This window comes from Stegastes partitus, unplaced genomic scaffold (assembly GCF_000690725.1).
Source record: "Stegastes partitus isolate 25-593 unplaced genomic scaffold, Stegastes_partitus-1.0.2 Scaffold271, whole genome shotgun sequence".
Classification (NCBI taxonomy): domain Eukaryota; kingdom Metazoa; phylum Chordata; class Actinopteri; family Pomacentridae; genus Stegastes; species Stegastes partitus.
In genome coordinates, this window is record NW_007578002.1 from 432,925 (window position 1) to 445,669 (window position 12,745).

The 12,745-nt window shown below is 43.1% G+C and overlaps 1 protein-coding gene across 1 annotated transcript; it reads left to right on the forward strand.

The window, feature by feature from the left end:
* The first annotated feature begins 4,108 nt into the window (after window positions 1–4,108).
* LOC103357740 (protocadherin-10-like) lies at window positions 4,109–8,317 on the forward strand. The gene is made up of 4 exons (XM_008282425.1): window positions 4,109–6,637; window positions 7,430–7,491; window positions 7,591–7,703; window positions 8,043–8,317. The coding sequence occupies exons 1-4, from the start codon at window positions 4,109–4,111 to the stop codon at window positions 8,315–8,317; spliced, it is 2,979 nt and encodes a 992-aa protein (XP_008280647.1).
* Window positions 8,318–12,745: the final 4,428 nt, after the last annotated feature.

Genomic DNA, 12,745 nt, shown 5'->3' on the forward strand with positions numbered 1-12,745 from the left:
TATGGACATGTTAACAAGGTGGAAAAAGAAAAAAGAAAAGAAAAAGTATTTTAACTGGAGGGGGTCTTCAATGCTCTGAATGGCTAATCAAAGCAATTAGCATATAATTCATTATGAAAATAATTGAAGCCTTTACTAAATCAAAATGACAAACAGTCTTTGCGAGGTTTTCATTCAGTTCAGCTGGATGTTGCACATCATCAGCTGTTCAAAGGCTTGTTAAAACTGTCACATCACAGTTGTGCACATTGTCTGTATTTAAATAGCAGCGTGCTGAAAATTTTGGAACATAATATGAAACTGAAGCACAGCCGAACACCGATTTCAAGTGTGCAAATGTGGCATAAAACAGACGCTTAGTTTTAATCAAACACCTCTCTCGCTGAACTTTCTGAATCATTTTCTTGAGATCTGCCGTTTCACCGTTTTTTTGCAAAAAAAAAAAGAAAAGAATCTGAAAAACACCACGTTAGCTATGAATACCAAGCTGCTCTGATAGGTCAACAAGGCAGGTCAAAGTCAGTCATGAGCCGCCTCAGCTGCTGTCAGCGCTCCGACTACTCTTCCCTGCAAAAAAGGAGTGATCACACAAAGAGAAGAAGCTTCTCAAATTGGCTGTCTAACAGTCCGTCCTCTCAGGGAAGAATACCATGCTACACAGACTGAGCAGTCGTTCTATTGATGCATGATGGTGCGCTGCAGCGCGGAGACATCTGTTTGTTGGTGGGGTAATTGTTTAGTCTCCCCATATCCGGCAGTGACCTGAATTACTCTCTAATCTCTGAGTCTGAGTTTTAAGAGCCACTTTCTTCTTCATAGGGGAAAAAAAAAAAAAAGGGGCATCATTGTCTGCCTTTGATGTGTTTCAGAAAACCTACTTGGGAACATATAAGGTGAAGGCGGATTGTTGGAGAGGAAGAAGCAAAAAAAGCTGCAAGCCTCCAGTTATAAATGTTGGTAAATCATTAATTAATAAAGAGTAGGTTACAAATATTTAATCAAGAATCATCAGTTTTGCACTCGCAGTCTTTTGCAAGTAAACATCTTAATAAATAATAACGGTTCTAATAGTAATCCATCATGTTTGCGGTTAATAAATTGCAGGACTTGATGTTAAGATGCTGCATGAACGGCAATACCCCTGATGCAAGGGAGATCTTAGCTGCAGTTCCTTGTTTCTTCCCTGTAAAAAAAAATATCCTATAATACTATATTTAATGTGTAAATAGTTATACGGTCCATTTGAGGGGCCACGCTGATCAATGACAGTGCCAGCTATAAATAAACAACCCATCAACCACAAAATTGTTTTTATTAATGACTCTCACTAATCTATAAAGCAATTTTCTTTACCACTAATAACGCCACAAATTACAATTTAAAAGCAAATTAAAATGGGGGTGCCTCATTAGAATGTAGTCATTTAGTTTTTGAGCCAATTAGGGGACACGCTGCGATCTGAGATACAAAAGATAAAGCCTGATATTTTCATATGTTGCTGTCAAGCTTGCATGCGTGACTCCACCGTGTCGACTTGAAGCTATGACAGCAGCATGTCATAATGTCACTCTTGCACATCAGGCATAAATTTAGCATTAATGACTCCGACGTGCCAACTTGGAGCGTCAGCCGGCTCCCATGCGACAGTCATGACTCACCTGTCCCGCTTTTTTTTTTTTTTTTTCCCTCTGACATTTCAAAAAACAAACACAGTGTGCTTAGTTTAATACCTCAGGTGATGACCTCGTGAAAACCTGCTTTATTGGGGGCAGGGAGATGGGTGGTTTCTCATAAAAGCCCGAAGCCGCTTTATGGACAGCATCGACACAATCCGATTTTAATGCTAGCAATAATACCGCCGGTGTGATGATAAATATCAAGATCCTGGCTCGGTAGTAATTTCTGCAAAAAAAAATAAAATAAATAAATCAAAGAAGCCCTTAACGTCTCATTTCCTCTCATTTCTTTCATGCACTGATTTTTCTGTGCTCTTTGGGGGGAAAGAACAACATTTTGGTGGTGCAACAGAGGCTTTAATAATAAAACGCAATCAAGTAGGAGCATGAGGTAATATCAAAATGGATTTCTTTTTCGCAGCATGTTGAATTAAATGAAAATCTATGGTTACAGACAGGTTACTTGGACTGATCCAAAAGCTTCTGTTTTCCTACATCGAGGGTGTTTGATCAACTCAAACCATCGCTTTCTTTCACACCGAGCGTATTCGCAACCTTTCCCTGCTCATCAGACTGTGGAAATCCATACTGTGTGCAATATTCACACACTATTTAATGACTCTAATTAGCACTCTGTTCCCACCCTGTGCCTGTCATTAGCATAACAGAAACAGTTGTACGCGTCGTGGCGAGAGATACAGGAGAATAGTTGCGAGTCTCCCCTCATAACCCCGCAAGTCAATCATGCGAGAAGACATGGCTGTCAGTTTGCTGTTGGCTCCTCGTACCAGGTGGTGCATAACATCTGCAACGTCTCGCACGGGGTTAAATAAGAACCCAAAGTAATTAGTTGCACTCGGAACATGCTACATGACAGACATCTTCTCCATTTAGGCGGAACGCACAACACTGTTTCCAACGAAAACCGCTTAAGTGTTAAAAGCTGGAGAATACAGGCTAACCTATTCTAATCCTACAGTTTTAAAGCTGAAAAGTAGTTAAAGACAAAGGGATTGATATTCTACTTTTGCCCTTGAGTGAGGGGAGGAGGGAGGGAGGGCGAGAGAGGCACGGTGAGTGTGTGTGTGAGAGAGAGAGAACGAGAGGGCTGGGGGGGGGGTGACAGAGAGATAATCTCTTTTGTATTTTTGATCCCTAAATGTGGTGGTTGTGTCCCCTTATCCCAGCTACTTAGTTTCTGCAATGCGTAAGTGATGCCATGCACTTAGGCTGTGAAAAGCAGGTCAATATGACCACTGAGAGAAAACCACATGTGCATCACATGGATAGCCTTGGGATTATTCCTCACAAAATGTCTTAATTCCTCTGTTCACTAATGATCCAGGGAAAATGCCCTCTAATCTCCATTCCATTAATTAAAAAGAGCATGAGCCCATGGAAAACCTCACCATCTGCTGCAGTTTCATTGCTGCAGACAGATTGTGTTTTCAGTTTTTAACCAGGGGAGCTGGGCTTTTTCAGAGCAAACGGGTGGAGGATGCATTGAGGTGGATGGTTAACGGATACAACTGCTCTATTTGTGGATTAACACGCTGATATATGCAGGGGAGGAACAGAAAATAAATGTTTTAAACAGAGATAATGCTTGCCAAGGTACTGTGATGATGTGCAGCTTCTTCCTGAGGACAGTTATGCAATTTCACTGTTTAGAATTAGTCTTTAGAGACTGCTCGGTTTTATAGTCGCTCATATTAAATTGACTTCTTTCTCCTGATTTGATAAGGGTTCAGATAAAACTTCTTCTTATACCGTAGCCCAAAAGAATGGATAATGATTTACTTTCATAGTTCCAGTTTGTTATGAGTTTATTCAAAAGTTTCCAATAATTAGTTTTTCCAGAGGGACACTTTCATTCATGCACTGCCCTACATTGTCATAACAGCATTTTATAGTTTTCTAAAGAATAAATTGTCTGCAAATGCAAGTTTTCACCTGTTTTTGTGTGTGGGAGTGAAAACACTGCAGCATAAGGTGTGTTTATGCTTCACTGTATCCGTTCAAAAATGATGAAACACTCTTAAATAGAAATTGAATATAGTACTTCTGACCTGCGGTCAAAGCCCAGAGTCTGTGACATGAATTTGATCGGGCTAGTAGGCAGGAAAGATTATCCGAGCAGATGTCGTTTCCTCTCTATTGGAACAGTAGGGCCAATAATAAACACAACGCACACGCAGACACACAGAGCGCACACTAATCTGAGACAGGCTAGTAGCCCCTGCACATCCCTTTCTCTCTCCTCTCTTTTCTCTCAGGCTGCCAGTCGCTGCTCCAGTCCCACCAATGTCAAGTTTTTTTTTTTCTTCCAGATTGTATTTTTTGCACATTTCTGATTTGATCATCTTTCATATGCATCCACTGGAGACACAGTCCTTGGTGTGAGTTGCGGGGGGATTTGCTTCAGCCTACAGATGGACACACAACGGGCGAAGAACAGACTGTGTGGGAAATGGCATGTAGTGTATCGTTTTGCGTTGTTCACTTGTTTCTTGGATGCAGTGTGGGGACAGATACGCTACTCCATCCCAGAGGAACTGGAGCATGGAGCTTTTGTTGGCAACATTGCAGAGGACCTTGGATTGGATTTGGACAAGCTCTCTGCGCGCAGATTCCGGATAGTCTCCGGTGCCAAGAAGCAATATGTGGAGGTAAATTTGGAGAATGGAGTTTTATTTGTCAATGAGAGAATTGATCGTGAAGAACTATGTGAGCAGAGTTTATCCTGTTCTTTTCACTTGCAAGTAGTGATAGAAAACCCTCTGGAGCTGTACAGGGTGGAGATGGAGATTCTGGACGTGAATGATAACTCTCCTAGTTTCCCGTGGAGCGAGTTTAATCTGGACATATCGGAGTCCGCTGCGCCAGGATCCCGTTTCCCACTTGAGAGCGCGCAGGACTTGGATGTGGGCTCCAACTCGCTCCGCACCTATTTGCTGAGTGTAAACGAGCATTTCTTCTTGGACATACAGACGCGCAGTGACGGCAGCAAATTTGCAGAACTCGTCCTGCAAAACCCGCTGGACAGGGAGCAGCAGAGTGCGCATCAGATGGTGCTGACGGCGGTGGATGGAGGCTCACCGGAGAGATCAGGCACTGCGCAAATTGATATCACCGTGTTGGATGCGAACGATAACGCGCCCGTGTTTGATCAGTCGTTCTACAGAGTGAGGCTGGCTGAAAACGCACCCAAAGGCACCGTGGTCATAAAACTCAACGCGTCCGACTTAGACGAGGGTCCCAATGCTGACATCACCTACTCCTTCAGCGGCCACGCTCCCATTAAAGTGCGCCAGCTCTTCAGCGTGGACTCGCACACGGGAGAAATCAAAGTCAAAGGAGTGATAGATTACGAAAAAGCCAGGATGCATGAAATTTATGTCCAGGCTAAAGATAAAGGCCCCTCTGCTGTGGCGGTGCACTGCAAAGTGTTGGTGAACGTTTTGGATAAAAATGACAACCTTCCAGAGGTGATATTGACATCGGTGTCCACTCCTGTGCAGGAGGACGCGCCCCCTGGGACGGTGATAGCAGTCATCAGCGTGATGGACAAGGACTCAGGTGAGAACGGGAACGTGGACTGTGAGATCCCACATCAGATCCCATTCCAGCTCCACTCGTCCTTTAAGAACTACTACACATTAGTAACTTGTGATTTTCTGGACAGAGAGGCAGTGGCAGAGTACAACATCACCCTGACCGCAAGAGATATGGGCTCTCCACCTTTATTCACCAGAAAAACTATCCTAGTCCAGGTGTCTGACGTGAACGATAACGCGCCTCACTTCAAACAGCCTTCATACACTGTGTATCTAACCGAGAATAACGCACCAGGAGCATCCATCTGCTCAGTGACTGCAATGGATCCAGATTCTGGCCAGAACGCGTACCTGTCCTACTCTATACTAGAAGGGAACATACAGGGAATGCCCGTGTCCACATACGTGTCCATAAACTCCGACAATGGAAACATTTACGCGCTGCGATCCTTCGACCACGAGCAACTTAAAAACTTTCAAGTCACAGTTCAAGCTCAAGACGCGGGCTTTCCGCCTCTAAACAGCAACGTGTCGGTCAATATCTTCATCCTGGACCAGAACGACAACGCACCTGTGATCGTGTCACCTGTCCCGCAAAACGGCACGACGCCCAGCGAGGCAGTGCCCAGATCAGTGGACGCCGGTTACCTCGTCACTAAAATCAGCGCGGTGGACGCGGACGCAGGTCAAAACTCGCGTCTTTTCTACCAAATGCTCCAAGCAACGGACCCGAGCTTGTTCAGCATCGCTCTGTACACGGGCGAAATCAGGACGATCCGTCAGTTAGTGGAAAAGGAGCCCACGAGGCACAGACTGGTCATTCTGGTGAAGGACAATGGTCAGCCGCCCCTCTCGGCCACAGTTTCCATCATTCTGTCAGTGGTTGACAGCCTGCCAGATTCGCAGCCCGATTTGGGTGACCTGTCACTAAGCCCACATCACAGCTCCAACTTCGCCCTGTACTTAATCGTGTCTCTGGGCGCAATCTCCTTCACATTTCTGGTGGCTATCATCGTCCTCGTTGCAGTGAGGAGACTGAAGGGCAGACCGTCCAATAAAGAGTCCAGCTTCCCCTCCATCCCCTGCTGTTGCTGCTGCTGCTCTCGCTCGGAGATGTCCACCACCACGGAGGTGTTCAAGAAGTCCAACTTAAACGTCCGCATGTCCTCCGGCGCGTCCGGCTGCGCGGAGCCAAACGGCAACGGCGCCATGCCTCAAGTCTACTGCTACAAAATGTGCCTGACGCCGGAGTCATCCAAGAGCGACTTCATGTTCCTGAAGCCGTGCAGCCCGGTTTTGTCTGTTCAACAGAATAACGCCAAGAGCACAGATTACCTGACTTCTGGCTGGAGCGCACTGGACCGTAATGAGCTGTCCAGCACCAGAGCAGCGACTCCTAACGAGGTAACACACTGACAATTTAACATAAAAATGAGGATTATTTCTCTTTTGACCCACTTTAAGAACTGCTTATGCCAACTCTATGTCTCTCACTTGTCCTGCACATCCATTGACAGAAAGGTTTCCAATGCCACCATGCCTTTTGCGCACTAGGGGACGCTGCTGCACGATCCAGCATCATTAATTAATGTCGGGAAACTGTTTTGCATGCGGAGTGTGAAATCAAAACTGTCAGATGAATATCAGATGTATGTTATTATGGGTGCACAAAAGAAAAAAATACACAGTTTTGCACTTAGTGTGTTTTATGTGGGTAATCAAATGGATAATTCAGCCTCAAACAACCCACAAGTTTCAACAACATAGCCTGCAGACTGCAAGGTGTTTTAAGGATAAAAGAGATTACTTCAAGCTATGTCTTGATATTAAGGACACAGCTGCTGCATTTTGTGCTCGAGTAGCATCAGTTTCCCATGAATATTACATTTCACTTCAGCCAGATAAACATGTTAGATATCACAAATGTGGCACATTTTAGGAGATGGTGTCTTCTCAGTTGGAATTTGTGTCTATTATCCACCAGTTTTTAAAAAATATATAAGAAAATGTTGTTTATCATCTCTAAAAAAGTACACGCCACCCTTCCTCAAGTTTCCAGCTCATTCACCAAGCTGACATTTTGTGGTTTTTTCTCCGTTGAATTCCTCCACTCGCCTAGACGTAAACGCAGGGCAATTGTTCTGCATGAGATGGTCACCGATTTACAAAAGTTTTCTTTATGTTTCGACTGTGCAGCTCAAGTATTCCAACAAGGACTGGACGTGGACCAAAAACCAGCGCAACTCGGCGTACAAGAGGTGAAAACACAGTCGGAATCAATTTTCCACATGCTGACACCAAGTGCACAAACACGTAAATTCATACCTCTGTTCCCTTTTTTTTTTTTATCTTTACAGGTATAGTTCAGCAAATATGGAGGGCACGCTTCCCCGGCAACAGAAATATGATACTGATGGGTTTTCCTGCTCCGTGGCACCGCAATACTGGACCTGGGGGAACCATATGAATGGTGGGTGGCAGCCGTCCAATTTTGGCACATTATTGTTCACATAAAAGAGGGTGGTGAGGAGGGGAGGGGGGGTTCTCTCTGTGCCTGAGGATTTAGTGTGACATATAAAATGGCAAACCAAAAAGCAGATAATACCAGACCCCTAAAAACTGTGGCGGCGGTGGGGGTGGATTTTAATACATGAGGATTATTTAAGTCCCTGCAAGAAGTGCTATTTTTTTTTTGCAAAAGAGCTGCAAATAAGAGGATGCCTTTAAAACCACCTTATTCAGATCAAGTGCGCTGTATTTAAATACAGGGATAATCTCCAGATACAATTTATGCGCATTTTTTTTACAGACTGCAAGATGTCTCTTCAAGAGGGGGCTGCTCCAAACTACTCATGGACTCCGAAGTACACCCAGCCGCAATCCGAACCGCCAGACTACCAGCACAACGTGTACATTCCCGGCACCACGTCCGGCTACAGCACCCTGAAGCTGGCGCCGAACCGAGGAGAGCTGGACGTGTACAACACCTTCTCCACCTTTGGCAAGAAGAAGAGGTTCATCTCCAACTACGAACAATCTTTTGATAAAGATGACGGTATCATAAGCAATTCTATCTTTAAATAACGCCAGCTACGCTTTAAAGATTTCTGCTGCTCCGTAGGGATATGACAAATGTTTAAAGGTTGTGTATGTTCTGGTACGTTTTCCGTAGCTCCACCTTTTCCATCTTTTTTTGGCACAGCTGAGAGCACTGCTGTGAGTCCAAGCTGTGAATCAACATACTCTGCTAGCAATAAAGTTTACACTTTATAACCTTCAGACTAGAGGTTTCTATCGATAGCTGACACGTCTGAGATGTTTTTATAAAAAAAACTGTTAGTGTTAAACTCAGTATCCAATAGTGGTTTCACATGTACATATTGCCTGGATAATTAAGCTGTGTACAGTTTGACTCCAATCATACTGGAGTGTATTTGTTGGTCTGCAATCAGGCATAATGCACAAGCAATGCAACAAAAAAGGTATAGAAATGTACAGAAAAGTAGTGCAGATTCATTTAAAACAAAGGAAATGCGCCTGACTTTAAAAAAAAAACCAACATGACGAGTGTAATCATGCCAGCTCTACATCTTGCTTCACTGAGAGATTGTGTTAAATGGAACAGCATCGCAGCGACGGCGCGACCTCTTGCGCAGCAGACCGTCTCGCTGACACATCACGATGAAATGTTGATGACATTTTCAAGGGCAGCGACACAGGTGAAGTGATGTAGGTCCTGTAAAGTCACTGCAAATGTCATGCACCAGAATAAAAGTGGACAGAATAAAGAGACATATTTTAGTCACCGGTTACATGTGTTTCAGATTTGTATTCATTAGGTGGGATTTGTATATTGACAGATGATCACATAGTTATGCTTAGTAGAATTGATCTCTCTGTAAATGGTCTATGTAAAGTATATATTAATAACAATAAATCTGCCCTCAAACGGTTGTTTTTGTAGTTTATTTGGGGTTTTTTTTGGACAGAATGGCTATGCTTTTATTTTGTGAACCAAAATCCAAGATGAAAATACAGATTTAATTATTGATTTACCCTGTATTTTAAAGAGGGTTGGCTAAAAAACAAAAAAAAAGCACACCATTATAGAGTCTCTAAAACTGAGCATGATGCCAGTGGACATAGGACACAAGTAAAGCACATTAAAAAAAATCCTGAGGATGAGATACACAAAACAAACTCTAGCTCAGGGAAAGCAATTGCACTCTCCGGCTTTAACTAAATACATCAACATACTGGAAGAGGAAAGCAGAAAAAGGTAACTGACTTAAGTCTCTTTTAAAAATGGATTTTGCCACCATCAAAAGCTGACAGCAGTGGCAGAGCCAGACGATCTTTATAGAGGTGGCCAAGCTGAGCGCTCACTGGGGTGGCTCCATGTCGAGTTCTTTCTCTTTCACTGCAGGCCAAATAGTCTGTTTTTTATTATTATAATTTGCTTATGCAGGTAAGACTGCTATGTAGAAGCACATAAAAGCTCATTGTATAATAAGGGTTTTTTTTAATGTAACAATCAGTTGAGTAAATATCTGGAATGTTTGCTTAAGTTATGCGTTTTTTTATTTCTGACAAACCTCATAAGATATTTTCTATTTAAATTACATAAGATATGAAAGACAATTTAGTTCAGAAGCATCCATGTTGTGCTCAGGACGCCCACACGGTTGAGACATCCCAATGTATCCTTTAGTTTTGCTTCTTTTATTTCTTTTGGCTGCAGGTTCTGGGTCAATACTACACTGTTCAGCAGTTTATATGACTTGTAACCACAGCTCTTTTAAAATAGGTTTCATCACTACAGTCCTTAAGAGTGTCAGATAAATCCATCACTTAACCATCACCAACAATGCAGCTTCATAGGAACAACAACAACAAAAATAAAACATGTACGCAGAAAATACTCGGCCAGAAAAACACTAGTTACTGGATGTCACTCCAGTTCTTTGAGTATATGCAGAGACCTTGTAATGGGCTTCACTGCTGGTTGTGTAGGGTAGCCAGGAGGGTGGCCAGACTCCAGTCTGTGGCGGCCGTGACCACCTCGGGCCAACCCTCGGCTCTGCCCCTGGCCGACAGTGAGGGTTGTCATTACTAATAATTAATGTCATCTGACACACAGCTACAAGTGAGCTGTGCACAGATTTATCCGAGCTGATGTCAGGAGCCCAGTTTCCCTAACTGGCTTTTACGACAACAAGAAATAAAAATGAAAGATCTCCTCACAGATTCCTGCACACATTCTGACAAACCGGCCTCAGACGTAAGGCGAGAGTGCAGTCATGGGCACGTGTGCATATGAGGGTGGTGGGGGAAGAAAAGGCTGTTGTGAATGGTTCTTAACCTTTCTCTTGACATTCTGGTCAGTAACCCCAAGGTTTTAAGTTACTGCTGCGGAGATTATCCTCAAGATCCATCGCCTCTAACGGAGCTTTTGCAGACCAGTGGGTTAATCTTGGGCTTGGACCCGACTGCCTCAGTGAACTGCCTCGCTGTGTGTGAAGGGCCACTTTCAGATGTATTTTGAAAGGTCCCATATGGTGAAAATTCATTTTTTTGATGTGTTTTGTGGTTGTTATAAACTTAGAGGTATAGAACTGAAGCTGCTATGATGTTTACATCTGCCATTCTTCAAGCACCTCCACACTAGATAAGTTTGAAAATCAGAGTTCAACCCAGGCGCTACCCTCACACCTAACCAAGCTGTCAACCAGCTCAAAAAGACACCATCTTCCTCATGAAGGTGGCTGGAACAGCAGCAACTCATTGTTCTCTACAGCAAAAAAGCCAGCATAGAGCAGCCTTAAGCCAGTGGTTGTACAGTTATCATAAAAGTTAACCATCCTTGCAGTATTTTGAACTGGAAAACTGAAAGACACACTCTGGGGACACGTGAGACTTTGATTAATTTGCCAAAAGTGGGCACATTATGGGACCTTTAAACTCACTGAAAATCAAGTCAGATGGATAAAAACAACTAAAAAACGTTTTTTCCCTTCTAATTTGGAGACAGCTAGGAAATTAAAACATGAACTGACAATTACACCATGCCAGCAATTACAGATCATCAAGCCAAGATTTATCTTTGACTGTATCACCAGTGGCGTAAACAGCCGGGCGTAGCAGTCAGAGGTCCTGTGTGGTAGCATATGTGCAGCTTCTGCGCCATATAAAGTCAAGTCAGAAAGTCAGAGCCCAATCTGTGTTTCTTTGTTTCCCTTTGTCTCCCTTGACTTATACATAGCTTCCCCAACTTTGGGTGGGTGCATTAGTTTCCCTTTATTCCCCACTAGAGGGCGCCTGATGACTGGAAACCATCCTTGTGCATGATGGGCATCAATATTTTCCTCTCTCTTTACTTAGCATGCATGTATATATTTCAAAATTAAATATATTTTATGTTGAAGGATTTGATTGGAATTAGTTTAAATACAAGTTTGTTAAAAAGGTTCAGAATGTTCTAGATACACAGTAGTTAAGCCACATGTTATTTATACCTGAGCCAAATTTGGATTTATAGTGAGTTTTTATTTGACCAATAGTTTTATTCTGGCTGGAAATGACAGACAATTAGGCATCATGTTAGAGATGTCAGTGAATTCTAGCTATTTCTTTGTTGTTTTTACTATTTTAAGGTAAACATAATGCCAGAAATGAGCCCTTGAATTGCTATTTTTTAGAAAAAGCAGCTGCATCCTGGTGCTTTCCACCATGTTCTAGAGCATATTAGTACACTGTAGACTGAGAAAAGCTGATGCAGGAGTTCTGTAGTCAGTTTCTAGTCAATTATAAGTCATGGCTAAAACCAAAGAGCTCAGAGAGCTTGCTATTAGGGTCCATCACTGAGAGAGAGTTCTGTATTGTGGTTGCTCCTGGGCTGAAGTAAGGCGATAAAAGCCATATTCATGAGTTTTTTAAGTGCCTGCGGTCACAAATCATCAAAAAGAAAATGAGTTCCACACTGAAGAATCATAAAGGGCAGTACAAAACAAAAAGCACTGGAAAGCATGGTAGTATGAGAGGCCAAGAAAACCTAAGGATCACTTTAAGAACATCCTGATGAGTCAATGCTGGTACCAACATCTTAAAGCAGACACCTAAACTGAACAAGGCTGGTCTTTGGACACCGACCAGGGAGGACTCCACAAAAGCTCACTTAGCCTTGGCAAAAGTTCACTTGGACAAAAAGTAAAGTCTTTCATTATCAGCTCTGTTTGGTGAAAGACAAGAAAAGCATTCAACTCCAAGACCATCCCCACATTCAGCTCATGGTGGTGGGAATGGAATGCTGCGGGCCTGTTTTTCAGCCAGGCAACCTTGTCAAAGTAAATGACATCATGAGAAAACATGACATTAAGATTCTAAAGGAAAACATCAATCTGCAGAAACGCTGGCAGCATCCAGTGAGACAATGATGTGAAACATGCAGCAGAGGAGGTCAGCAAAGGGTTAACAGGAGCAATATAAAAATGGAGTCGCCCAGCCAAACCTGAA

Excerpts from the sequence above, each read along its gene's own strand:
- LOC103357740 (XM_008282425.1), top strand. The coding sequence starts at position 4,109 with ATGGACACACAACGGGCGAAGAACAGACTGTGTGGGAAATGGCATGTA. Across the intron at positions 6,638-7,429 it reads GAGCAGCGACTCCTAACGAG|CTCAAGTATTCCAACAAGGA; the intron begins GTAACACACTGA and ends TCGACTGTGCAG. Across the intron at positions 7,704-8,042 it reads CTGGGGGAACCATATGAATG|ACTGCAAGATGTCTCTTCAA; the intron begins GTGGGTGGCAGC and ends TTTTTTTTACAG.